This window comes from Lotus japonicus, chromosome 3 (assembly GCF_012489685.1).
Source record: "Lotus japonicus ecotype B-129 chromosome 3, LjGifu_v1.2".
In the NCBI taxonomy this organism is placed as follows: Eukaryota; Viridiplantae; Streptophyta; class Magnoliopsida; order Fabales; family Fabaceae; genus Lotus; species Lotus japonicus.
The window spans coordinates 8,115,382-8,141,684 of record NC_080043.1 but is presented as its reverse complement, the minus strand read 5'-3'; the positions used below and the strand labels follow the sequence as shown (position 1 = coordinate 8,141,684).

General features: G+C 36.3%; 4 protein-coding genes across 7 annotated transcripts; 1 reads left to right on the top strand and 3 right to left on the bottom strand.

Annotated features, from left to right (window-relative positions):
* Positions 1 to 592: 592 nt before the first annotated feature.
* Positions 593 to 5,129, bottom strand: LOC130745907 (uncharacterized). The gene is made up of 3 exons (XM_057598329.1): positions 4,928 to 5,129; positions 2,353 to 3,020; positions 593 to 1,508 (listed from the first exon to the last, which is right to left on the bottom strand). Exons 2-3 carry the CDS (start codon positions 2,958 to 2,960, stop codon positions 824 to 826), a joined length of 1,293 nt encoding a protein of 430 aa, XP_057454312.1. The 5' UTR covers positions 2,961 to 3,020; positions 4,928 to 5,129; the 3' UTR covers positions 593 to 823.
* Positions 5,130 to 12,232: 7,103 nt separating this feature from the next.
* Positions 12,233 to 14,251, top strand: LOC130748447 (uncharacterized). The gene has a single exon (XM_057601666.1). The coding sequence runs from the start codon at positions 12,529 to 12,531 to the stop codon at positions 13,960 to 13,962; it is 1,434 nt and encodes a 477-aa protein (XP_057457649.1). The 5' UTR covers positions 12,233 to 12,528; the 3' UTR covers positions 13,963 to 14,251.
* A 1,631-nt stretch (positions 14,252 to 15,882) lies between these two features.
* Positions 15,883 to 18,048, bottom strand: LOC130749021 (glycine-rich protein A3-like). Of its 2 annotated transcripts, none has more exons than XM_057602285.1 (3): positions 17,892 to 18,048; positions 16,947 to 17,237; positions 15,883 to 16,290 (listed from the first exon to the last, which is right to left on the bottom strand). In XM_057602285.1, the coding sequence occupies exons 2-3, from the start codon at positions 17,224 to 17,226 to the stop codon at positions 16,061 to 16,063; spliced, it is 510 nt and encodes a 169-aa protein (XP_057458268.1). In that variant the 5' UTR covers positions 17,227 to 17,237; positions 17,892 to 18,048; the 3' UTR covers positions 15,883 to 16,060. The 2 variants fall into 2 exon arrangements, with proteins under 2 accessions (XP_057458268.1, XP_057458269.1); XM_057602286.1 differs by lacking the exon at positions 17,892 to 18,048 and adding an exon at positions 17,856 to 17,877.
* Positions 18,049 to 20,098: 2,050 nt separating this feature from the next.
* LOC130742737 (uncharacterized) lies at positions 20,099 to 26,177 on the bottom strand. 3 transcript variants are annotated; one of them, XR_009021259.1, is made up of 9 exons: positions 24,935 to 26,177; positions 24,761 to 24,817; positions 23,509 to 23,584; positions 23,075 to 23,154; positions 22,869 to 22,918; positions 22,688 to 22,772; positions 22,476 to 22,574; positions 20,736 to 21,165; positions 20,099 to 20,451 (listed from the first exon to the last, which is right to left on the bottom strand). XR_009021259.1 is itself a non-coding variant. In XM_057594836.1 (9 exons), exons 3-9 carry the CDS (start codon positions 24,055 to 24,057, stop codon positions 20,944 to 20,946), a joined length of 699 nt encoding a protein of 232 aa, XP_057450819.1. In that variant the 5' UTR covers positions 24,058 to 24,123; positions 24,761 to 24,817; positions 24,935 to 25,009; the 3' UTR covers positions 20,476 to 20,943. The 3 variants fall into 3 exon arrangements, 2 of the variants coding, with proteins under 2 accessions (XP_057450819.1, XP_057450818.1); XM_057594836.1 differs by lacking the exon at positions 20,099 to 20,451 and adding an exon at positions 23,971 to 24,123 and having other exon boundaries at positions 20,476 to 21,165; positions 24,935 to 25,009; XM_057594835.1 differs by lacking the exon at positions 20,099 to 20,451 and having other exon boundaries at positions 20,476 to 21,165.
* Between the last annotated feature and the right edge of the window lie 126 nt (positions 26,178 to 26,303).

The window sequence follows — 26,303 nt, the reverse complement described above, 5'->3', positions numbered from 1 at the left end:
AGCCCCCTCCGTTAGTTTGACGTTTTCTAAACTAACGGAGGGGTACTCGTTACACTGTTCTGTTTCATTGAGGGTACAAACATTGACAAAAATAGATGGGGGGTGTCATTTACACGAACCTGAAACATCAGGGGCACCAAATGCATTTAAGCCTAAAAATTAATCGGTTCAACTTGGTTTTCATCACCTATGGTAGATCAATTCAATAGATCTTTACTCGTTCTTGCCGGTTCTGAAATCCACCAGTTTTTTTCACCTGCTAATAAATATCTTTTGAAAGTTGAAAAGTCGAGAAATGAGAGTGCTCTAATTATTAATCGCGCGGTTCAGATTTAGTATATTAATAGATTCGTCTTCCAATACAAAACTTGTGCCTACATAGATTCTTGCTTGTTGAATGTCTAACGTTTGGTTCAATCCTTCCCATTTATCTCATCCTTCCTATTAATTGCTCCTTTAATCTAACTCCAACTAAAATATTTTCATTATTTGCATCAAGTTTAGTAAATTCACAACAACAATGAAGCAAAGATATTTGACTTGTGACAATAACAGCTATCAGAGTAGAAGCTTTTTTGAATGATGTCAAATCTAGAAAAGTTGATTGACTTGAGCTAGTTTCATGCATCTTAACTGTACAAACTACAAAGGCTCCATTGCCATGTAGCCAACGACATCACAATGCTAATAAGTTGAAGAATTCTGAAGTGGGAAACGTGTGGCAACTTATGCTGTACATTTTTTGAACTATTGCAGCAATGAAAATGAAAAGGAAGAGCATTCAAATTAGTGACAATGCTTGTACTAACATTAGCCTTGTTCTTCACATAGAATGTTGTTTACCTCTTCTGATCTTCCTACGAAAAGGTCTACAAGCCTCGATACTGAGATCAACAGCAGCTGCAAGCGCCATGAAGATGGCAGCATCCTCCACACACGTCACATGTCGCAATGCCAGTTGTACCAATGGCTTGCCCCGCTTCCCCTCGCCTTGAACTCTGCAGCACATGACAAAACCTCCAACTACTGGACTCAGTGCACCAAAGTCTCCACTACTTTGTGGACTTGGTACTGGACTTGCTGCGGCATTTCGCATGTGCTTTTCAGTGTCTATGAAAAACTCTCCACCCTTTTCAGCATTTATGTGTATTTCAGACATGAGGAGTTCACCTCCTTCCTGAGCTTCAGATAAAAGATGGAATCTGCAGCACACGGAGTCTCTGAGGCCACGCTCACGCCATGCTTCAAGCTTTCCCCAAGGCTGCCAGCTCTCGGATCTACCGACATCGGGACGAACAATCAACCAAGCTCCTGGGTTGGATCTGGCAACCCAATCACAACCTGAAGATGGAACAAAGGGAGTTGTTATGAAGGCTGCAGCTACAGCTGAGCCAGATAGGTCATGGATCTTCACCTTCCACCCCTTTCTCTCTCTCCTCTCAGTCTCGAAGTCAGAAATGTCCATAGAATCTGACCAGTATGTGCTCAACGGGTCAATATGGGAAACCCTGTCATTTCATAACTACCAAAAGTTTTATTAATAACAATTTTTTAGAAAAGGTTGTGTATTATAGATATAAGGTCCAATTGGCACAAACAATGAACAAATCAGCTACCACTTTGCATTTGAAATATTGATTTGAGAGAAGGATTAAATTCCATGTTCAAAAAATATCAGACCTCGGACTTCTTCTGACAAAATGGCTTATATAATTTAAACTTCCATTGGTTGGTTAACTACATTAGTCTACAAGGGCATTCTGTTATTTGTGTTTTAGCTTTAGAAAGCACAGAAAAATATACTTGATTACGTCCCTAGAAGAAACATTTCAGCTCTATATGAAAAAAGTAATGTGATTTGTTATGTAAAGGATAAAAGTAAATTATTTTTTCTTAAAAATTACAATCTAATAATTGAAAGGAGTTAATTGTATAGTAGAACTCTATGAATGAACCAATCGGGAAAACCTTTACCAGGCAGCAAACTTAGTATCAAACGGATCATGATCCTCTCTTGTGGAAACTTCACATGACAGTGTTATGTTGAAATTTTGTGTATATCTCTCACTTCATACCTTTTAAATGAATGAGACCCTCTAAATATTTATAAAGAGAGAAATAAAAACAAAGTTTTACATTAAAATGCCATGTGACATAGGATCCTAATCCGTATCAAACACATTTACCTCAAAAAACATATGTGGAGCAGGGACTTGGGAGAGTTACGGTTCTTTGAAACATGTTATTGACTAAGACTTTAAAACATAGATCTAATTTATGAGAAAATAAGTCATGATTTTAAATAATTCCAATAGAACTCAACATAATTGGAAGTAAAATACTTCATATCACCTGTCTTTACTAAACTTGCAACTGAAGATTGGCTGCTTGATAGATCCTTGCAGTTGAACTATTTGAGGACTCAATGTCGTTACATCTTCAAACTGGAATACAAATCTAGGGTCAGGATCTAGTTTTACTTTTAAATGTAGCTCTGCACCCAGTTTTCCGTTCTCCTGTTTGTTCTTGCCAATACCTATCCACCCATTAAAAAGAATCAATGGCTTTCCCTGACCCCACTCAGGGCCGACCTGCATTTTGAAAATCCCAATTTGCTGCCTTTTGATGCTGACTCCACAACTGGATCCCTTCCTCCCGGAAAATACAGCAATCTCCAGACAAGCATTTGAATTGTAGAAACAACCAGGAGCAAGCAATGCTTTTAAATCAGATTCTTCAAGGTAAAAGCTTGAAGCAATGTTCTGAGTATCAGGTATAACTTCAGAAGAGGTTATCAAGGGGACAGATGATGTTTGAACAGGAAAACCTCGAAGTCGTATCTCACAAACATAAGATGAAGAGAATCTGTGAACTCCAGATTTTCCAGTGCTCAGTTCGATTCCAGTACATCTCAACCCCAGAGAGCCTATTGACAGCCTAATGAAGGCCTGAGGATCCATAATTGTCACAATTGTCCCCTCATTGGATCCAAAGCACTAATTTTATAAAACTAAGATGTCCTGTGAAATATTTGACAAATGATAATCAAATCAGAAACGAAAAGAAAAAGCAAGCATTTATTTCATTAGTATTAGAACAACGACCAGCTTACATAAGTTAGCATACAATGAAGCAAATGATGTGAAGGCAAATAAAAGGGAGAACCATTTTACATAACATGGACTCAAAGAGTGTACAACTTTATTGTGGAGATATTGGAAACAAACTAATCACGGGGAAGAACAACATGCGTTGGATAAGGCAACAAAGCAAAAAGCTTAGTCATGAGTATATGAATACTTCTCCCAGAGAATTCCTTGAGATATTCTGCTTCAACTTAACCTTTTTTTTGTTTTGACACAAACTATATTGTATTTAATAGTGACTGATTTGAAGTTTTCTACAGAAAATGAAGGTTTCCATGTTTACTTTTCAGATTTTTCCCTATTCCCATCAAAGATGCATACTATCCTACTCTAAATTTTTGCCACTTAACAATTTGATGCATACATCCTTAAGACTCCAGGTTTGAGGCATGGAAAATGAAAAATTCACTTGACATTGTTTAGAAATTTAATTTGGAGGTTGTAAAGCATTCAAAACAATTCAAAAAAGTTATAGCACTTAAAGGGAAGAAAAGAATAGATAAGATTTTTCTGCATCATGAGAGAAAAGATCTAATCTTACCAAGCACTAAATGCTTTGAATCGAATAACAGTGGCTACAACTGTTTACTGTTCTGTTCAATACTGATCATTATGTTAGAGAGTTTCAAAAATAAGTCCAGAATACATCATTTGTAAAAGTGTATTTTTGTTTCATGGAACACATGACCATGGAATATGATATTATTTCAAATCTTTTATTCATGTAGCAGTAGAAGTGATCATATTGAAAGGAATAAGCTTGGTATTCATCAACTTTGCTTTCTGATTCTTAATACAGCACAGACATGTGCCATTCTCTAAGTGTTAAAGGTTCATTTCCCAGTGGAAAATGATAGAGAATAGGTAAGCTTATAAAGGGGACAAAATTCTGTTAAATGAGTGTACCAAGCAATCTGTTAAACTTACCAGTCTCATAAATTTTCTCAACTTCCTTGCAATTTAAGGAAAGATATAGATAAAACAACATGAACTTCAGAGTGAGGCACACATGGCAAAAGAAAAATAAACTAACACATCCAAATAACTGATCAGCTTAGCTCAAACTCCAAGAATAATTTTCAATCAAGAGATTGCTAACAAGTGCATCTATAGCTTGAGAGAAAAGCTACAAGTATAATCAACCTCAACAAACTCTAACCAGAGCCAACCTCATCAAACTCAATTACCCCGGAGACTTAAGGAATTGAGCAAAGCAGAGAAAAAAACCAAGCTCTGATACCATATCAAACAACCAATTATACCAAGAGCTTAGCTTTTGAGTATGAGCCACAAGAATGGTTTTATATTATTATTTCAATACAACAAATTCAAGCAATTGAGAAACTTTTGGAACAAAATTGAACTGTTTGAGAAGGAGTCAATTGTGATCGATGACTACAAAGGGCCAAGTGAAACGTGTCAACAATCCCATCCATGATGTGGGGTGGCCCATAAATTGCATTAGACAAAAGTAGCAAGTGAAAACAACAATGAAGAAACACAACAGAACAACAGAACAAACGTCAAACTCCAGCACAGATAAATAAAAATGTAGCAACAAAAATGCAAACTCAACTCACCTAGTAACCAAATAATGCATCAAAACACTTCAACACAGAGCTCAAAGCTAAGATAAACACAATAATAGTACTCACAAAAACAAAGTAACTATAAAACAAAAACATCATAGCCCAGAAACAAAAAACAACATAAAAATCCCAGGAAATAATGGGTTTTCCTTTATAGATGAAACTAACAAAACACAGCTATAAAAATCTTACCTTTTCCAGTGTCCAAACTTCAAAACTTGAAATGGGTGATTTCAGAAGATGGGGTTTTGAGGAAACAAACTAAGAAGAGAGGGACAGGGAAGAAGAAGAAGAAGAAGCCATGATCACGAGAATGATTACCAAAAATTGAGTGAAAGAGAAATGAAAATGCTATACTTTTTGTGTGTTCAGTGTTTTGTGTATGATAGAGAAAGTGATTGAATATTAATAGTAGTATTACATTATCAATTAATTAATTGGTTATTCTCTCTTCATCATTTCATTTCCCACGAACAGAGGACATTGTAAAATCTGTTAAAGGAATATATTTATTTAAAGATGATTGGTGGACCACTTTACGAGTTAAACACCACAAACACCTATATTTACCGCGATTTTAACTTCCACAAAACACATAATTTATTTTATTTTCCACTTTGTGACGATCAAAAACCGCTGCAAAAGTGGGTGTCCAAACATTTACCATAATTTATGTATCGTTCTATTTGTTTACTTTTCTTTCATTGTTTAATTTAAGAGAGTAATAATATATATTTTTTGTGTAAATAGGTTTTACAAAAACATTTAATCACATTATCAAATGATTAGGTTTTTCAATGTATAAAAAAAAATCAAATAATTATATTTACTTTTAATCTTAATTAAATATTTGATGTGTTGGGAAATTAATTGATTGTTTGTGTAAAAGAAGTTTACACTAACCATGCATTCGCAGTTTTCTCTTGTTTTTATTTCCAAAGCACCCAAAAAAATGCACATTAATTTCTTACAATTTTTAGCAAAATAAGATATGTTTGGCAAGTCTAATTGATAAGTTAGCTTAAAGGTGAAAAAGTAGCTAAAAGCTTATAAGCTAGCTGACAGTTGAAAGTTTTAAATTGAAAGTTGAAATATAAGTTGATTGCAAATATGTTTGTCAAAACTAATTGTTAAACTAGCTGAAATTATATAATAACATAAAAGAACATCTTATATTAATAAAGAGAAATGTTAACTTACTTCCACTTGATTTTATGAAAGAGTAAGTGAGTAAGCACCCCCTCTTATTTGGACAAAAATCTCTAACTTTCTTATTTGAATTTGGTTTAAAAAATGTATTTTCTACTAACTTACTTCTTTGAATTTGAATCTCATAATGTGTACAATCAAACGAGATGGCATATGTTACAAAGCATGCATGCTTACATTTAATGGAAAAGTGAAAACAATGGTCCAATAAGCGATTTCAACCGGAAAATGGTTCGAGAATCTTCCAGCTTTGTCGCGAGCTTATGAGCCTCTCCTTGGGTTTAGACACGATCAATATTTACACCACATTTTTTAAAAGATTAGTGAAAACAAACACTATTAATGTTACCATATTTAGTATCGTAAACATTGCACCATTAATTATTTTATTAAAAGGACTTCTATTGTTGGTAAGTGTTTTTGAATTTTTTATATCAATTTGCTAGCTCAAACTTAAAAATTAAAAAATACAGCTGTCTTAAAAAAACCATGATGAGAATATCAAAACAGGTCGACCGCCATATGAAAACGAAGAAGAGGAAACTTTGAATCTGTGAGAGTCTGTCTGAGTCTACGGTTGATGGAGTCATAAATATAAAACATTATCTCAATTAATCATAAGAAATTGAAAATAAATAGTAGTAGTTGGAAAAAACAATTGGAAGAGAGGTTAAGAATATAGGAATTTAACAGATAGAAAGAAGAAGGTCGTGAATACAGCTGTAAACCAAAGAAATCAAGTTAGGAATCGCTATCAGATGCATGTGCCTGACTTCATCCCCATGTTCATCTTTTTTCTATTTTTCTTTTAGTCCACATACACACACTATGTTTTCTATTAAGGTTTATGAACAGATGCAATGTTGTTAGACTGTATTTACATATCAATATCATGCGTTTATCGATCCAAAAAGAATGGTTGGAGGATGGGTTCAAAACAATTTCTCTACTAGTTCAATATTTGTATTATACGCAGATGAAATCATGTTTCACTTTAAAATACAATATATGGTTTCATTGTAATTTTAGTTCCCTAGTTTAATCTTGGGGTTGTCTAAATGACTCATGAGAAACTTTAATCTTTATGTAATTTGTGTCGTTTAAAAAAAATCTCAAATTTAATTTAGAGTGTGTTTGTTTCAAATTAAAAATAATGACTTTTAGGTGTATAAACAAAAGAGATTATTTTTTAGAATTTTTTAAAAAATTATACGTTGATTTAGCTAGGTTTATCTACACCACTTTTTCTATTTTTTTGTCTCATATATCTTTGTGTAATTTGTGTCCAGTGACGGATATATGTAGAAGACTATGGGGGCACACCCTCACTTGATTTTTAAAAAAATCATTAGAAAAAAAATTGAGTAGTAAAAGTATGTGGTTTTTTATGGCTCTTTTGATAAAAAATGCTCTCACTTGTGTTTCACATTGCTAAATGCCCTAACTTGTATTCCACATTGCTAAATGTCCTCACTTGAGTAGTAAAAGTGTGTGGTTTTTTATGACCTATTTGGTAAAAAATGTCCTTACTTGTGTCTCATTTGGTAAAATATGCACTCACTTTTAATAGTATATATTAAAAAGAATTATACGAATTTATATGTGTATATTACCCTCACACCATCAAATTTCTGGATCCATCACTGTTTGTGTCACTTTAATTTTTTATATATGCATCATCCAAACGCAAAGTTTGCTGCTTTGTGTAGCATGAGAACATGGTATATTGGAACACGTACTTAAATATATATGATTTGCAATTATGTGAAATAAATTTGTAACTTGAAAAAATAGAGCAAAATAGTAGCCATATTTACAATATCTGAAGAGATGGTGGACACTGAACAACCCTTAAGTTTTCTATTTTAGTGCTCGCATGATGTTTAATTTGTTTTTTGTCAAAGTGCTTGCATGATGTTGTCTGTTCTTTTTTTCTTTTTTATCAATAGATTTTCATACGTCCCTAAATGATAACTCAAGTGGTAAGAGTTTGGACACATATAAGGGTTGGATGGGATAAGGGTGAAGGTTAAAGTTCGAACCCTAAGGATAACTAATTTACTAATATTATTAACAACTAACATTTGTCTATAAAAAAAATAGACTTTCATTAAATAAGAGATTGGGCGAAACCCCGAACCACGGGACAAGCTCAAACACTTTACGGCCAATCCTACAAAGCCTAAAAGAAGAAAAAAAAACACAATTATTTTCCCTCCGCTGGGGTTTTAGTAAAGCTTAAGCTGCCACCTTGAATGGGACTTTCTCCCCCTTGGGAGTCTCCTCTCTTCCATTAGGGAGGCTACTCTCATTCTTTTAAAGGTGTTTGCCCCGTAAGTAGTGGGTATCTACCACTTTAGGTGGTTCTTACCCAAATAAGTGGGGTTTCAGTATGTTTGTTTTCCCCTTCTTTCTTCATGTCTACCATTGTCAGCGCACCTTCATCCTGAAAATATAGCAAATATTGGATTTAGTCCTTCAAAATATATTTTAGTTTTTATTCCGTAGAAAAATGAAATGTTATCTATTTCAGTCATTGTCGTTAAGTTTTGCTTACGTGAAATCACATAATGATGATTCACATTCCTACTAGGTATTATTTTATCTAATTCGGTATAGTGTGATTCACTCATTTACACAACTCAGTGCCACACAGACTTCGCACATGAGAAACCTGTGAGTCACGTAAGCAAAAATTAACGACAACAATTGAGGTGTGTAAATGCGTGGGTCCCACGATGCTAGATTAGAAAGAAAATAAAACACTAACATTTTGTTTGGTAGAGTAGAGAAAGATAGAGAAGAGAGAGTAGAGAAGAGAGAAGTTGAGTAGAGAGAAATATGTGAGAGATAGAGTAGATTTAGAGGTTGTTTGGTATGATAAAAAGATAAGAGAGATAGAGAAGAGAGAATGTTGCTTTTTGTGCACAATGACATTTTTACCCAAAATATATAATATTACACATTAATTATAAAGTTATATTAAATAAATATGTAAATACATATCGTTTATAAATATATAAAATATACATTTTATATAAATCTAAAACTGTATATATACTTTGTATGAAAATGTTTATTATAAATTGATTATATGAAAATAGTTTATATAAATTGATTATATGAAAAAAAAAACAATTTCAAAGTAAACTAATCAATACAGTTTATATATATATTTTTTTCACTACACCATTTAATTTAATAAAATGGAGGCAAAGAAATGAAATAATGCAATGGATGATTGCACAGCACAGAAGTGAATGAATTGCAAAATTGAGGTTGTGGCTCCAGCTATAATATTGGAAGAAATAAAAGCTAAAGGGCATAAATGGTAGATGACAAAATGTATGCACACTTCTCTCATTCTCTTCGCAAAAGAAGGAGACCTGAAAAAGTGTGTAGGGCCCACATTTTTCACAAAGTTCCTCCTCTCCCCAAGCAAACCAAACGAGGGTGACATACCTCTCTCTTGCCTAGCTCCATCTGTTGCAACTCTCTCTTGCCTAACTCTGCACAAACAAATAAAGTGTAAGTAGGAGTGGTGAATCGGAAAAATTTATTATGGACCACTTTTCGGTGGTGTAAAGTTGCACCACTCACCTATTGATCTGGTACCAGGTTTTATTCTATTTTTATTTTTTTCAAAATTAAAATATTTAATATATTCAATTAAATTAATTACCCCTAATCTTCTCCCCTTTTCTCTCTCTCAAAGCTTCAACCTTTCCAGAGAGCACCATCATCTTCTTCTCTCAGATCTAGGGTCCGTTTGATACACCGTATTAGACATGATTGTATAAGCTTATACAATATGTTATAGGCTTATCAGGTGTTTGGGGCTTACATCGTATTGGATAACTTTATCCATCAATCTCTTCTAATACATTAAAATGATGGATAACTTAATACATCACTCAAAGGGAGGATAAGGCCTGATAAGTTTTGATGTATTAGCTATTTAAAAATATTCCAACCCTAACCCCATTCATCTGTCATCACACGTTACTCTTCTTTTCTATGTGGCATTCATTCATCTTCTTCCTCCCCTGTTCCTCTTCTTCTTCCTCTTTTCTATTTTTTCTCCTGGCCCCTTTTCCTCTTCATCCTCCTTTCACCTTCCTCTCCTTTCACGCTGTCCCCCCCCCCCCCAATTAGGAACTAGATTAATTTCTCTTTTTGTGAGATTTGTGGCTCTTGAACCAGAACCAAAACCTCCACAAAATCACCGCTTCTAACCTGCAACTTGAAGAGGAACAACCCAGGAACCCATCGGAGGAAGCTCCGCCGCGATCTGGACGCTTCCCCGGCGAGCAACTCGATCTGCAAATAACGAAATCCCTCTTCTCCAACCTCCATTGGCCGCGAAAACGTCACCATAGTAATCAGATTGAAGAGAGGAACAATCCCCTTCTGCATTTTCATCTCCGGCGAGTTTCGCCGCCGTCATCAGCCTTCTTCTCCGGCGAAGACTCGTCGGAAAATTTCCAGAACCTGATTTCTGTAAGCTCTCGACCCTCTGGGCTTGTTTTTGACCTCATATCACCAAGATTCAAAGAAAAATAACATATTTCTCTATGAAATTTGTGCCTTAGATATTTTGGAGAGAAACAAGCTTCAATGTCATGTTTATGATGATCCATGGCCTTTGGAGCTTTTGGATACATCGGAATGGAGTGGTTTTTAAGGGAGAACAGATGGGAGATCGTGCTTGGAGGAATGACACCTGATTTGTAGTATCTGTTATTTTGCCAATGAGCGTGACTGTAGCTTGCATATCCCTTGGTTTTGATAAGTGTTTAGGACTAGGTGTGGCATATTCTTTTAATTGATCAAAACTATTTCTTTTTTTTTTTGATAATTGGGAGGGCCAACGGCCCAAGATCAAAACTATTTCTATATTGCTATTAGAAGATTGTTAAATTATTTCATAGTTCAAATCAAGAAAATATTTTGGCAAGTATTATAAAATATGTTTAAAGGGTACTTTTGAACAAATATTTAATTTTTATACTATCCATAATTATTTATTACTTCACCAAACAAATGATTGTATTGATTTTAACAATACGACAAGTTATACAATGTCACACCAAACATTGTATAGTATTAAATTTTTATCAGGTCTTATACTATCAAGCCTAATACAATCAGACCTTATACTATCAGGCCTTATACTATACAACATACCAAACGGACCCCTAGTTTCCTTCTCTTAGGTTCCTTTATTTTTTTTTCACCTTCTTCGATTCCCTCCCAAACTCCACCACCTCCTTCTTTGACTCTGTTCTTCCACCGCCGACTTCAACCACCGCAACCACCACTGCCCCCACCCCCACCGCCCAAGCCACAACCCCCTCTGGTGAACAACCACCACTGCCCCCACCTCCACCGCACAAACGCAACCCCCACCGTGACCTCCACAACCATCATCATCGGAGCAAGAGAAGAAAGGGGATGCAGAGGATGGGTTTTCATCAATTTTTCTGCAAAGTTTTCTTCTTTTTGCGATTTTGTGGTGTGGGTGTTGAACAAGCTGGTTAATTCATGTTGGGTTGGGTTTGATTTTAAAAAAGTTTGCAACTTTTTAGGTTTCATTTCCTCTCCAGATCTCCTCCAAGCTTGCAACTTTCTGGGTTTGATTTAAAAAAAAAGGTTTGTTTGTGGTTGGGGTGATGGTGCTGTGTGGTTGGGGGTGGTGGCTGGGGTTTCAATATGGGTTGCGGGTGGGGTGGGTTGTGATGGGTTCTGGGTGGGGGTAATCTCTCACTGACTCACTCTTTAACTTTTAGCAGTTTCTGCAGATACTGATTTGCCTTGTTGGTTGTGATGAGAGGTTGTGTTGGTGGTTGTGTGGTGGTCGGAGAGGAGGTTAGGGGAGGGAGATTAGTTACAGTGGCTGGGTAGAAGATGAAGAGGAGAGAGGAGAGATTAGGTTTTAATTAACTTAATCAAAATTATCACAAATTAATTGTTGTGATTAATAAATATGTATTTTTTTTTTAAACCGGGTAACATGCAATAGTAGGTCAAAAAGGGGTGGTGCAACTATAGACCACCAAAAAGTGGTCCATAGTAAACGCGTCCTGGTGAATCATGAGTCTCCGTAAACAGAACTTAACGTGAATCTCTAAAACATATTACAATATATATATATATTTCCAACATTAGAAACAAATAAAAAAATTCAAGACTAAAACCAGGAACAAAAATAATTTTTTTAATGGAAAGAACCAAAAACCAAAATCATATTTAAGCCATACGTTTCTTTTTTTATATTTTTTAATTATTTCAAAAAATTTATGCCACACACCTCTTCTCACGCCCTCTGTCTCTCTGTAATCCACTGTTCCACTTCATCTCCTATCTCTCAATTCTCAGGTACTTGCACTACCCAATTTAGGGTTTTCAATTGTGGATTTAGGGTTTTCAATTTCTCAATCTTCTTCTCCGTTCGTTGAATTACTGTGTTAATTTCTCGAATTTGGTAATTTCTAGTTGATGAATTCTGCTCCGTTCTGTATTACGATGTTGATTTCACACCTCATGCCCCATTGAAAATCCCAATTTGTAACCCTAAAATCAAAATGAACGTGTTAATCCCCAATATTGCACAGCAATTATCATTCTGCAAATCTCTGTCAACATCAGAATGGCATAGAAAGAGCAACAATTTGGTGTCTGTTACAGTGGTTGTGCCTTCAATGTTGAGGAGGACTGTAATCCGCATGGGCGGCGGGCCGAGGACTTACCCGGGTGGGGTGTCTAAGTGGCAGTGGAAGCGAATGCAGGCGAAGAAGGCGAAGCAGTTGATGCAGGCGCGGTTGTGCCGGGAGAGGCAGATATATGAGATGAGGAAGAGGGCTGAGCTGAAGGCGGCGGTGTCTGACCTCGAGAGGCCGTGGGAGGTTGTTGAGAAAGCTCCTAAGTTGTTCTCTGTCAGTGCTGATGAGCAGGTTAAGGTTTTGGCTGATAGGTTTCAGAAGCCTGGTGGGTTTGACCTTTGGAGTGATAAGGATGGGCCTCAGTTGTTTGAAGCCCCTGATGAGTTGCCTTCTGCTAGGTTTTTTCCTAAAGGGGTTGTTCATAGTATCAAGCCTTATAGGAAGATTGATGGGGATGACTTGAAGGCGGGACTCGGTGATGCGGAAGATGACAGCGATGGAGGGTATTCTTCTGATGGTGTAAGTTTTGATGGAAGTTTGAGCAGAAAGGGGAATGGGATGAGGTTTTTGCCAGAGGATTTTGATGGGTCTGACGATGGAGAAGGTGGTTCTTCTTCTCCTTTGAATCATGGGAGGAACGGAGGGTTTAGAAAGAATGGGAAAGGAAGAAGGTTTTTGTCAGAGGATGTTGATCGGTCTGAAGATGGAGATGGTGGTTCTAGTTCTCCTTTGAATTATGGGAAGAATGAAGGGAATGTTGATGGTGGATTTAGAAAGAATGGGAATGGAAGGAGGTTTTTGTCAGAGGATGTTGATAGGTCGAGCGATGGAAAGCGTTCTTCTCCTGCGAATTATAGGAGGAATGGGTTGAATGTTGATGGCGGAATGAGGAAAAATGGAAACGGAAGGAAGTTATTTCCAAAGGATATTGCTGGCTCGGGTGATAGAGAGGGTTCTTCTCCATCTTTGGGTTCTGGGAGGAATGGTGTAAGTGTTGATCGCAGATTGGGGAATAAAGGGAGTGAAAGGAGGATTTTATCCAAGTATGGTGATCGGTCGGATGAGTCTGCCAATAGCAGATTGGCGACGAAGGGGAACGGAAGGAGGCTTTTGTCAAAGGATGCTGATCGGTCAAACAGGATGTATTCAGAGAGAGTTGAAACTAGCAGAAAACACAGAGGGAGTAATTCCATTGCTGGCAGAAGTGCAGGAAAATATACTAAGAAAACTTCTGGCTATGCTTCATCAAGAGTTAAAGATGAAGATTCTGAAGTTTATGATATGGGTTTGCAACAAGACGGGAGTTATGGGTACCGGCAGAAGAGTGAGCAATCATCTGACTCTACAAGTTGGTAAAACTGTGGATTCTTAGTAAATGCATTCTAGGTGATCAATGAGTTTTGCTATTGGCTTACTTGAGGAAAAGGACTGGTGCTTTTTATACAAGAATTTATTGTCATTTGGTAGGTCTTTTCAGGCTAGCTTAATTACTCAGATTTTATAGATCTAATTTAAACAAGAACTTCTGGTATGTGGCAAGTCAAAATTGGACCAGGAGTAGGCAAATATCATATCATCTTGTGAGATTGTATTTTGTATATATTCCATTTGGATCTTGAAAGAAAACATTAGAGTTCCAGTCGAAGTCTTTTCCATCTTTTATTTTTGAGGTAAGTAAATGCTTATCTATTTATGGTTGTTGCTTGCAATTAACTGAACTCCATGGAAATTTTATATTTAACGACAAGAGATTAGAAGAGGTTTCTGAGGTAAAAAATCATATTACGTCATTAAATTTTATCAAATAAATTGTCATGGATAAATGAAGAGGTTTGTGGACTACATGAATGCTGAGAAAGTAATATTATGTATGCTAAAATCTAATCAGTTTCTGTGCATGACTTATTAATTATAGACTTAAAATGTTCAGATTGTTTAGTGTCATAAGGATCCATATGGAGCAGATATAAGATTTTAATCTTAATCGACTGCTATTTATTGTTCATGTGATCATACTAGGAGAAAAAAACATACAAAATCGATTTCTTGTCCGTAGGAACTTTGATGGAGCATGGTTTAGTTCTGTGTCTTGTTTAATGCAGTCCAATCCTTTAACCATTGAATTGCATACATGAAAGTGACATTGCCATTTATTTGTGGGTTGTAGTTTTTTGGCTAGTTTTTTTTTATCTCAGACTCGGTATAACTTACTCCTCACTGAGGGCAGTCTCATTTGCCAAAGCACATATCATGAATTTCTTTTTTCCTGAAGCTGTTTCAGTTTACTAATGTGCACATATTGTACAATCTAACATTTCCCCTAGCATGCAACTATGCTCTGAGGCGAAAACAAAACAGCATGCAACTATGCTCTGAGGCGAAAACAAAACAGCATGCAACTATGCTCTGAGGCGAAAACAAAACATTGAATTATAGTGGTAAGCAAAATTTGAAAACCCTAGATTTGAAACATAGATGCGATGAATGGAAAAAGAAACAGAGTGAGAAGCTCTGAGGCGTACATTGATTGCAAAAAGTGATGATAGATGGCAGAGCAGAGCAGAGCGAAACAGAGAAGATGGTGTTGTTGGATTCTGAGAGAGAGCGAGCAAGCTTTGTGTTACTTGCATTTCAATTAGGGTTCCAAACAATTTTTTTGCCAAATTACAATTACATTTTCCACCTCATTTTTTTAAGCTTTTGTTTTTTCCTTTGGGCACCCGTCTCTACGGTATTGATGTCTCTAGCCACAAATGTATTATTTTTTACCTCAGAGGGGATTGAACCCGGATCAAGAGCCTAGGCGAAATCCCTTAAGGAAATGCACATTCATCATTTTTTTAAGCTAAAACTACTTTTAATTTATGAATTTCAATTAAAATATTTTTTGGTTAGAAAAAACCACCTCACTTAAGCTAACTTTTGGAATAGAGTTAGACTTAACTTTTACATAGAGTTAGATGTAATTCAAATTCTAGAAATAAAGGGTTTTCAAAATAAAAAATTTCATCAACAGGTATTCGTTGAATGAAACGTCAATAGAAAAAAAAATGCAGTTATGCTCTCCTTGTTTGAAGACTTCGAAGCATACCAAATGCTTAGAGTCTGTTTGATTGCATTTTTAGTTTTCAGTTTTTAAAACAATTTTCAGAAATAATTTTTTAAAACAGTTTGAATAACATGTTTTCCAAATGAGGACTTTGAAGCCACTTTATTCCAAATTCACTGAATTGTTATCTCAACTTGAATCCATTCATGGTTAGAAAACAAGCTAAATATTTAAATGAGGACTCTCATATAAGTCCACTAGCCACACATTTGCATAGAAAGTATTAATTGCAACCCTGCAATTGAAACAGTATGTTGCTGCTAATAACGTACAACATTATTTATTCCAGAATTAAACCTTCATGACCATGTCTAGAGTCACATACTTAGTATATTGGTCACTGCATCACTTCCAACACTTACCAAATTTCCCACGCTTATACTTGCCATATCCATATCCCCCATGCTTGCCATATTTCCCATGCTTATACTTTCCATGACCATAGGAAGCCCCATGTCCATAATGATGAGATCCATGTCCATATTGATGAGATCCATGTCCATATTTATGAGCCCCATATGCAGCTGCAGCAGCAACACCCCCTGCAAACAATCCTCCTATACCAGACCCTCGCCCTGTGCAACAACAATAAATTAGTTACAAATTGCATGTAAAAATTAAATCATAACCCTCCCAATTTCAACAATTATTCCAAAGCATGAGAAGCAATTTACTTTAATTATACAATGATGTAATATATAGAGGCCGAGCCTCGGCGCAACGGTAAGGTTTCTGCCATGTGACTTTACTGCCACATGTTCGAGCCGTGAATCAACCCCTTGCAAATATCCAAGGTAAAGCTACCTACATTAGATTTATAAAGTGGATCCGGCCCCTCCTTGAACCTCGTACATAGCAGAAGCCTTATAACACCAGGTTTGCCCTTATACAAAGATATATTAAAAGTATGGCTTGTATATACTCAATTGATCCATGTAACCAACCCAAATTAGTTGGACTAAGATTTGTTGGTGGTGGTGTTGTTGACATGAGAAAACATGATACTGGAAAGTAATATTTCAATTGCCAACATAAAAGGGTAGAACTAAAGCTTCTGCTATACGCGGGATCCAGGGAATGGTCCAACCACATGCTCTAATATAGAACTCATGACCTCAGTCAGATGGCAGCAACTTATTACTGTTGCGCCAAGACTCCTGTTCCAAATTCAATTGCAAACAAAATCCTATAATATTCTCAATATATAACAAATTAAGATGGCTAAGTGTACCTCCAGAATAGTGAGTTGGATAGCCATGTGGGGCAGGATAAGCTGAGGAATTATATCCTGAATGAGGATAACCAGCAGGTGGATAGCCTCCAGCAGGTGGATAGCCTCCAGAAGGTGGATATGCAGTTGGTGGGTAGGCTGTTTGGGGATAGCCACCGCCATATGCAGTTGGAGGGTAGGATCCAGGCGGAGGACAGGAATAGGAGGGTGCTGCATGATGATAGCCTGTTGCTGCTTGTGAATACAGACATCTCTCACTAGACTCATGATCATAGCTCATGTTGATTCAACCTGAAATTCATCCATGATAAGAAACAAAGGATTCTAATTAAGAAACTGCTATCCAACTAAAATAACATCAATTGCTTAAAAAATAATAAGAATAATCAAATGGAATCTACTTCATGATTGTCTTGAGAATTTTCATTTATCTACTTTAAACTAGTAAGGTTAAAAGAAGCATGATTAAAGAACTAATTGGAAAACCGAAGAACACAACTTCAATTCATCATGTTTCTGAAAGTAAAACAATTTCCAGTGAAAGGAATCTGTTCCAGCCATCTGCTCCAATGATAAAAACTAATGTAACAGTAATTTCTAAGCATGTCAATGTTTATGTTAGTATTATCTGTTTGTGATGATTCTCAATACAAACACAGTAATCTTTCCAAAAAGTAACTCAAATACTGCAAAGCTAAATGATCAAATTTCAGATAGAAAGGAAATCAATATCACATATACAGTAGAAAGTACTAGTGATTGAATCTAGAACCAGAAGGTAGGGAAAGACAAAATATGTGGAATTTCAGAAAAAAAATTCTTGAACAAACCAACTTTGGTTTTAACATGATCAAGACCAAAGGGTAAGTGAAGGATCAGAGAAAAACAAAGGAGAAAACCATAGAGAACCTAGTTGATTATGATGCAACAGATATTGAAACTTACCAAGAAAGTAAGAAGAATTATATCATGTCAAACCAAACTCAACGCAGAACGAACACATTCCATCACACACAAAATTGGGTTTGCATTTATGGTACAAAAAAATATATACTAATATTTGGTTCTCTAGGCATATATTCATGGAAATTGTGGGTGCTCTCTCTCTATAATATTCCAAAGGTGAGGAGAGAAAATGCTTGTCATGGAAAAGAATAGAAAAAATATTTGAAAAGCTCGCGTTGCTTTGACGCCTTTGCTTACCTGAACACTGACTGCATTTTTTGAAATCCATTTACAATTATATCTGAAGCCAAAATTAATTTGAAGTGAAACTTATCTTTGCTTCAGAATTGATTCTGAATGGAGACCTGTTGAGAGAGACCAACTCATTTTATGTGATTTTCTTCTCGAGCGTATTAGTCTCATGATTGTTAGTTGTGAAATACCTTGGAAAAGAAAGAAAAGAGAATTGATTCTGAATTTCCCATGAATGAGAAGTTGATCAAAATAACTGTCGTTACTAATGTGTGTAGATATCCATGCATGAAATTAAATAATGCTAGTAGATTTAGATAAAAGTTAATGCGTTTGTGAATTTTTTTTTCTCCATTGGAAGATTGTTTGATTACAGAATCTAACTAATTTTCCTTACATGATAAAATATATTTTTATTTTAATTAAGGAATCGTTTGGTATGTCGTATTAGATATCATAACATAAATTTATACAATACATTGTGAACTTATATATTATTTAGTGTTAACATTATATTGTATAAGCTTATACATCAATGCACTCTTATCTCTTTGTATTGGGTTGAAGTACACCTTGTACTTCATATCAATATATTTTTTTGCCCATCAAAAAAAAAATCAATGCACTCTTATACATTAAAATGACCGATGAATTATTTAATTCACCATATAGATGATGGTTAAAGCATGATAAGACCGTGATGTATAAGCTACATGAAAATATTTAATCAACCGCCACCACCATCCACCTCCACCTCCACCACTGCCACCACCGTCGTTGCCGCCAACACCATCGCTATTGTCACTGCCACTACCATCGTCACCATCACCCTCCACCTTCACCGCCTCCACCACTGCCACCACCGCCTCTACCGCCAACACTATCGCCATTGCCACTACCCACCACCATCATCATCATCACCTTCCAACACCACCACCACCCACAACCACTGCTGCCACCACCGCCCTACAACACTGCCACCACCACCACCCACTACCATTGCTGCCACCACCGCCCTACAACACTGCCACCACCACAATACTCTCCACCAACACCATCTACCACAACCGTCCACCACTACCATCCCCTTCACCACCCTCCACCATCATTGTCTTCGCCACCACCACACACTGTCACGACCCACCACCAACCCTACATACCGCCACGACCCGCCACCACCAATACCGCCACATCTACCTCCCTTCACCGTCGCCATCACTCAGCATCACCACTGCCACTCTATGTGGTGACATTTGTCTCCAGAGAGTGAATGGTAGGGGAACCTCCAAAGACACTATGATGCAAGTTACCAAGGTTATCAAGATTGGGATTCTACTTAGGATTGGGGGGTTAAAAAGATCGTAGATCGGAAGATTGAATCGTAAAATCCTACTAGAAATCCAAATGTATACTTAATAAAATAAACACATATCAAAATGTACATAGATGATGAAAATAATTTGATTCACATGAACTTAAACTAGGAATTTATAATATAATTGAGTCCTACATTTGAGGTGGTGTTAGACCACCATAAGTAAGGGCATAATAAAACAAAAACAAAAAAATCATCAAGTTTATTTTAAAACTTTTAGAAGATAAACTTCATTGAAAGTTCTTAAATTTAAAACATATGGATGTGAGTGTTAGAGAAATACGACTCAAATAGTCATGCATGACGGTTGACAACAGAGGTCGTGGCAGAGTTCAATGGAGAAGACGATGGGAAGTGGTTGGGGAGGTCCTGCAGCTCACGTGAGTCTCTCTTTGGGTCCCAAACACTAGTTGAGATTGGATCGGGATCCTGCCCCCAAAGATCGAGATCCTGGACAAATTATGCTCCAATGAGATCCTACGTGGGACCCGGATCGTAAAATTGTAAGATTCTAAGACGTGGGTCGGGATCAAGTTACTATCAAGTTGGGTTTCGATAACATGGAAAGGCAAGGACTATAATGGTAACCCATTTAAGGTTTGAGGTGGTGTTACACTTGTATATAAAATTGAATTGTATGTGACATTTAAAAGGGGGGGTGGGGGATTTCATCTTAGTTATCATGCTTATGTAAATATGTAGTGATTAATAGGACATTCCGAATTATCAAAGGATAACAATGATCTCTCTAAACCATATTGGATCTTGATTCATTATAGGGTGGTTCGGCCCAGCAACGAAGTGCAGAAGATTTGAGCAAGATACTCAGTCCGGAACAGTTTCCCCCAACTCTAAGTACTGAGGCCCAAGGGTGGCTATGATGTTTTGAACTGAGACTTTAAGCTTGTAGGTGTTACCATCCTCATTCCTCATCTATTAAAAGCAAAGTAAAAGAAATAATGAAAGTCTAATCTCATCTGATAACCCTAACTGGAAAATCATATCAGTGCTACAGATAGCAAGTTCATAACTCTAATCCAGTCTGTCACGCTCAGCAATATCGCCAATATCTGGTTCTTTACCACCAGCTATTGGATATTCCAACCAAAAATAAAACCTCACTGGATATTACATCATAATAGTACACCATAAAAATAAAAGTTGATATCTAACCATACAAGAAAAAATACTGGTAAGCATTCTAAGAGCATGCATACCTTCCTATTGTGATTAAACACATAAAAAGCAGGACACTAGCACACTGCAGACACAACAAAATCCCAAGTAGCCTATTTGAGGTGTCATGTGGGGGTGTTTTGTGTCTAGCATGAGTGTTCCCTTCCATGTTTGTCTCAGATGAACAAGGTTCCTCTGGTGCTTCACAGTTGAAGATTAATTATGGGAAAACTATTCAAGCTTGACAAATCACACCCATCTCTGGTACAACCTTCGGTAGATTTTTGCACCTTCAAACTCTGCATGTATCTCTCTCTCAGTCCTTATCTCCATGGGGTTGCTTAACAACCATCCTTCGGAGTCACACAACATAGCCGGGTTCGAATCATCAATGTGCTTCAGTGCATCAACTTCATCAAATTGATTTCTCATGTCAAGGGCCACTTCAAGCACATCAGACTGTACGAACACCTGTCATAGCAAAGCCACAACTGTCAATGAATTTCTGCCAATCATGCTTATCAAATTGCAATTCTAATCACGAATCATGAAGCTAATTTTTGAATCATTAAATCATATTGAATTGTATGAATCATGAATACAAAAAATCGTGGAAATATAATATATGAATGATATGTAGTGTTTGTTGTAATAATTTTAAATGACAAGACAGAATAATTTGAGGAAAATGCTACTTATTACAAAAGGTACACCAGACGAAGATTACAGATGATGTGTAAAGTGGTTTGTTATGCTTTGAACTTTTCTATCCCATCTCCCTGAATCACATACTTGGACAAATGCTGTGATTGGTGGAAATTTCTTTTAGTGAATTTCATTTTGTAATAACTAGTGGTGCTCATAATTTTATCATAAACCTCACAAATAATTATCTAAGTTATATCCCTAAACCCTAGGTACGATTTAAAGTTACCAAAGATTACTAGACAAAGAACAATTACTCTAGACTAGTCTAAGGCTAGACTAGCGGAAAAGGGATGTACTCAAACATATGGGAATGATTGAGGAGACATTTGCTCTAGTGGCTAAATTGAATATAGTCAGGATCATGTTGTCCTTAGCAGCTCGCTTTGGCTGGGAGTCACACCAGTTCGATGTTAAAATGAATTTTGCATGGAAATCTGGAGGAAAAAGTGTACATGTAGATCTCACCTAGATATGATTTGACGAATGGAGGGAATAAGGTGTGAAGTTTAAAGAAGGTATTATCCTGTGCATGGTTTGGAGGTTCGCTCAAATTATGGTATCCTTGGGATATAGGCAAAGCCAAGGTTACCCTACTCTCTTAAATTATGGTATCCTTGGGATATAGGCAAAGCCAAGGTTACCCTACTCTCTTAATAGAACAGTCTCAGGAAGGCAATCATACTCTTCTTCTAGTCTATGTAGATGATATGATCATTGCGTGTGACACAGTCAGGTTATCAAACAGATTTTAAAGAAAAAGTTTGTTTCTTCTACATTCTCATTTCTTTCAAAATTCATTAAATAGTAATGTATGCATGTCAACAATTATTAAATGGTCATAGCATTGCACTATCTACAGTCTTAATATATTTTCTTGGACGAGGGAAGTGTCAGGATATGGAGCATTGCTCTCATACAATCAATACTACCAAATTCTCATTCATTAAAATTCAAATAAGATGACATATGGAGCAAACCTTACAGGAGGGTATTCAACAAAACACTAGAGGTATATACATTTGAGATTTACAATCAATTAAAAGGGTAATAAAGCATGCAGGAAATTTACATACCTGTCCCCCAGGCATTAAATTATCTACAATAGAACCAACCAAAGATTTCTGCAGAACTCTTCTTTTATGATGTTTTTTCTTGAAATGTGGGTCTGGACACTGCAAGTGTGCAGTGAAATCATTTAACCAGAAATAAAAGGCCTTTTAGATAACAAGGCCTAGTACAAAAAAATAGTAAACCATGTAGGTGACAGCCTGTTGAAGAGACTCACCAAAATAGAAACTAACAGCAGCGGCCCAGGATATGATTCTACCAACTGCTTGAATGAAATTGTAGCATTTGCGAACAAGAAATGTCTGCATTTTAGTGTAACAACAATCACTATTTCAGCATTGATAAAAATAAGCACATACATATTTTATCTCACCATTGAAATAAGTTTAGGACAGTACATGTTATCAAGAGCCAGATCTTTTACCCATATTTCAGCACGTTTGACTAGCTGCACATGGAAGTGTTACATATTCATACAAGATGAGATCCCCTATATTCAAAGCTGAATGTACCATAACAGCTAATAAATCAAACTTAACTGAAAGGGAGTGCTTATAGAAGGCATTTGAAACAAAAGGTGACAAAAATAAAAAGGTTTCCATACCCTTTGCCGTATTTCCAATCCCAAATAATTTCTCTCTTTAGGAGTTCTTTTAGCAAGCCACATGAGAAACCTGCCACTGCCTGACATTGTTTGCAACAACAAACATGCAGAAAAAAGTAATTGTCCTTAGATTTCTTAAGTAGCAAAATGATTATTTGATCCTGGTCCTAGTGCTACTTTTTAATCAGAAAATGACAGCAAGAGAAAAGGATAAACGGATATAATTGGTATATCAATTTCAACAAGATATACTCTGGGTTAATAAATCAGAAAGAGTCAAATCCAACTTCAGTAATAGATTATGTAATTAATGAACTTTATCATTGTCTACTTCCACATACACAATCCACACCATTCCATAACAGACACATTAACAGTTATCAACCAATCTAGGAAAAATGTATAAAATAAGTTCATCATGAAATTCAGCTTACCGCATCCAATATCCACCATCAGTGGCAAAGATGGGTCAGCAAAGACCTGGTTCCAGTCTGGTACTTGTGCAGGAACCTATTAAGAAAATGAACTACATTAGTGAAAAGCAAAAGACTCCTTCAGTGGCAGGAGGAAGTTACTGAACCAAATGCTAACGGAGTGTTCCAGAACCTATTAATGTACGGTTTGTGTATCAGGTTCTACTTATCAATATTTCATTCATAAAATGAATATGCATGTGTGTATAGGTTAAAATATGTTCTTGTTTCCTATGCTTCACACTTGTTTTCAATTTGTTCCTTACTCTACTCGATGTAATAAATCCAACTAACGGCAACAGATCACTGAGGACAGCATTGAAAATGATTGTACATAAATGGACTAAATTAAAAGCGTGATTCGTATAGGACCAGATTGAGAGTAAATATCATTCATAGAGACTGACAAAGTAGTTTAAACACCTTCACACCAGTGTTATCAAATACCCGCCATGGCAAAATCTCATGGTGGATTTTGGCTCTCCGCCATAATCTTCCATCCGCCATCATTATTTATCAAATATGGCTGGTTTTTGGCTCTCTGCCATGGTCCGCCGTCCACCAATAACAACATTGCTTCACACGCACATATACAACGAATATGAACATGTGAGTATAAGCTAAAGAGTTGTCCTATTCAATAGAAGACAGATTATATGAATGTGTGAGAAGAGAGAAACATAAATCATGGCGAGGTAAAGTCAGATATATAGATCAAATGACACCATAATATCCTATCATGCATTAAGTTTAATGATAGACTACTTAATCTAATTCTCTCTTAATGATTTAGGCTGTATTTGGTTTATTGTTGCTCCAATTTCTTCCTGTGATTGGAAAGTGGGTTTTGCTATTCCACTGGATGCTAACTGATGCTAATTGAGTTTTGGAGTTAAGCCAAACACACACTTAATCATTAGTTTTCATTGAAGAAACAAAAAGAGAAAAAGTCCCTTTTTTTCAAATAAAACAAACATAATTGTTAGAGATTAATAGCCATAATATCCTACAGGATATTCCTTTATTATTATTTGTTATATTTTGTAATATACCTCAAAATATTCCTTAGCATATTCTGTAATTTTCTATTATAAATAATATTGTCTACCTCACACACAATTTGTGGTGAGAGTATCCAATCTTACAATAATGATGAGCATTATCCTAGGACAAAACAACAGAATTGAGGATCTGAAAATGTAAAGTAACATACAGAGAAAGAAGAGCTAAGAGGATTGACATGTTGCCTGATCCTGACATGACCCAGATCCTGAAATCACAAATTAACAATAATAGTGATAAGAAAATCCACAAAAGAACAAAATAACAAAAACTTGAACATTATACGTTAACAAAGGCGAGGCAAATGAAAAAGACGAAAAATGACCAGGTCGTAAGAGAGATTGAGGTCAGCATATTCCGCTGCAACGAGTTGTGTGCTATGCAGATGAGGCTCTCGTTGTTGTTGTTGTTGTTGGTCTTGGACTGCAACTTGAGGAGAAGTAGAAGAATGAAGGTTGCAGTTGGAACAGAATGGAAGAGAAGGAGTGGGAGTGAGAGAGGGAATGATAAGAAAGGGTGACACTCGTCGTAACATTAGCGGTCGGAGCAGTGACATAGAAGCTGTCGCGATGTTGGAAGTGTAATTTCAGCAAATGGGAACATGCCATTCATTCATGCATACTCTTCCACTCTTCCTTCCCCTTCTCAGTTTAATGGGTTAAATGTGTTTTTTTTCTCATTGAACTAGATTTGGTCACTAAATATAAATAAAATTTTCAACAAAATCAACCCTTAACTTAATAACTTGTGTGAGGTTTGGGTCTTTCCACCCATTTTAGTGATGATGTGTTATGCTGACATATTAGGGTTTTTTTTTGTTACAGTAAATTTAAATTTAGGATGAGCGATGATGGTGCTTTAGTTTAAGGTAGAAAAAACTGTTGAGCTCAAAAAACAATTACAAAATACGTACATTTACCTCTTAACCCCAACAGACTAGTAGGGGTTGAAACCTATGACACGTCAAGTACAACACTCTGTCATACTCCACTATATCAACCCCTTGAGGTCTTTTTTGGTGATTGGGAAAATAAAGACGAAGAAACTACAACGCTAAAGCATCTCTGGCTAACAATTGAGCAACATTGTTCAGGGGAACATCAATATTAGTAAAATCACATTGTTGGCTAGCCCCCAAAGCCATTAGATAATCTGCATAGTCATTAACTTCCCAAGGAATATGATGAATGCGAACGTCCTAGTTTGACGCAAAAAGAAGGTGGATGCCCGTTATACTAGCGCATACATGGAATTTGAATCTCTCATGAGTGAAAATGTCCACATTTTACAAGCAATCTATCTCATAGTAAGCTTTTCCAATATTCCGACCTAAAGTCGTTGGAGTCCATCCAACCCCTTGAAGTTTACATGTAGGTTTTTAATGATCTAATTTTCAATTTGAAATTTTCTATGACAAATCAACCCTATGGTATTAGGGTTGGGGTGCCATCCTCTTCAATATTCGTATCACCCCTTAAGAAAAAAACCATATATTATTTTCTTACCTATTATTATTATTATTATTATTATTTTCTTACCACCACCACCAAGGGCTTTCTCAGGGGAATTGGGTTTAACACCCCAGCCCTTAGGCTTCCCGCCCCACTTAAAGTGGGGAAATTACCGGAAACCCTCAGGATTAATATCGGTAAATGATTTTCCGATACGTATCGGTTTATCATTTACCGATTCGT

Bases quoted from the DNA above. Each gene is read 5' to 3' on its own strand.
- LOC130745907 (XM_057598329.1), bottom strand. From the start codon at position 2,960: ATGGATCCTCAGGCCTTCATTAGGCTGTCAATAGGCTCTCTGGGGTTG. The intron at 1,509-2,352 runs GTGATATGAAGT...ATGAAATGACAG, and splicing joins TGCAAGTTTAGTAAAGACAG to GGTTTCCCATATTGACCCGT.
- LOC130748447 (XM_057601666.1), top strand. From the start codon at position 12,529: ATGAACGTGTTAATCCCCAATATTGCACAGCAATTATCATTCTGCAAA.
- LOC130749021 (XM_057602285.1), bottom strand. From the start codon at position 17,226: ATGAGCTATGATCATGAGTCTAGTGAGAGATGTCTGTATTCACAAGCA. The intron at 16,291-16,946 runs GTACACTTAGCC...GTTGTTGCACAG, and splicing joins TCCAACTCACTATTCTGGAG to GGCGAGGGTCTGGTATAGGA.
- LOC130742737 (XM_057594835.1), bottom strand. From the start codon at position 25,165: ATGTCACTGCTCCGACCGCTAATGTTACGACGAGTGTCACCCTTTCTT. The intron at 24,818-24,934 runs GTCATTTTTCGT...TTGTGATTTCAG, and splicing joins TCAATCTCTCTTACGACCTG to GATCTGGGTCATGTCAGGAT. The intron at 21,166-22,475 runs GTATGTAAATTT...TTGCTATGACAG, and splicing joins ATTTAATGCCTGGGGGACAG to GTGTTCGTACAGTCTGATGT.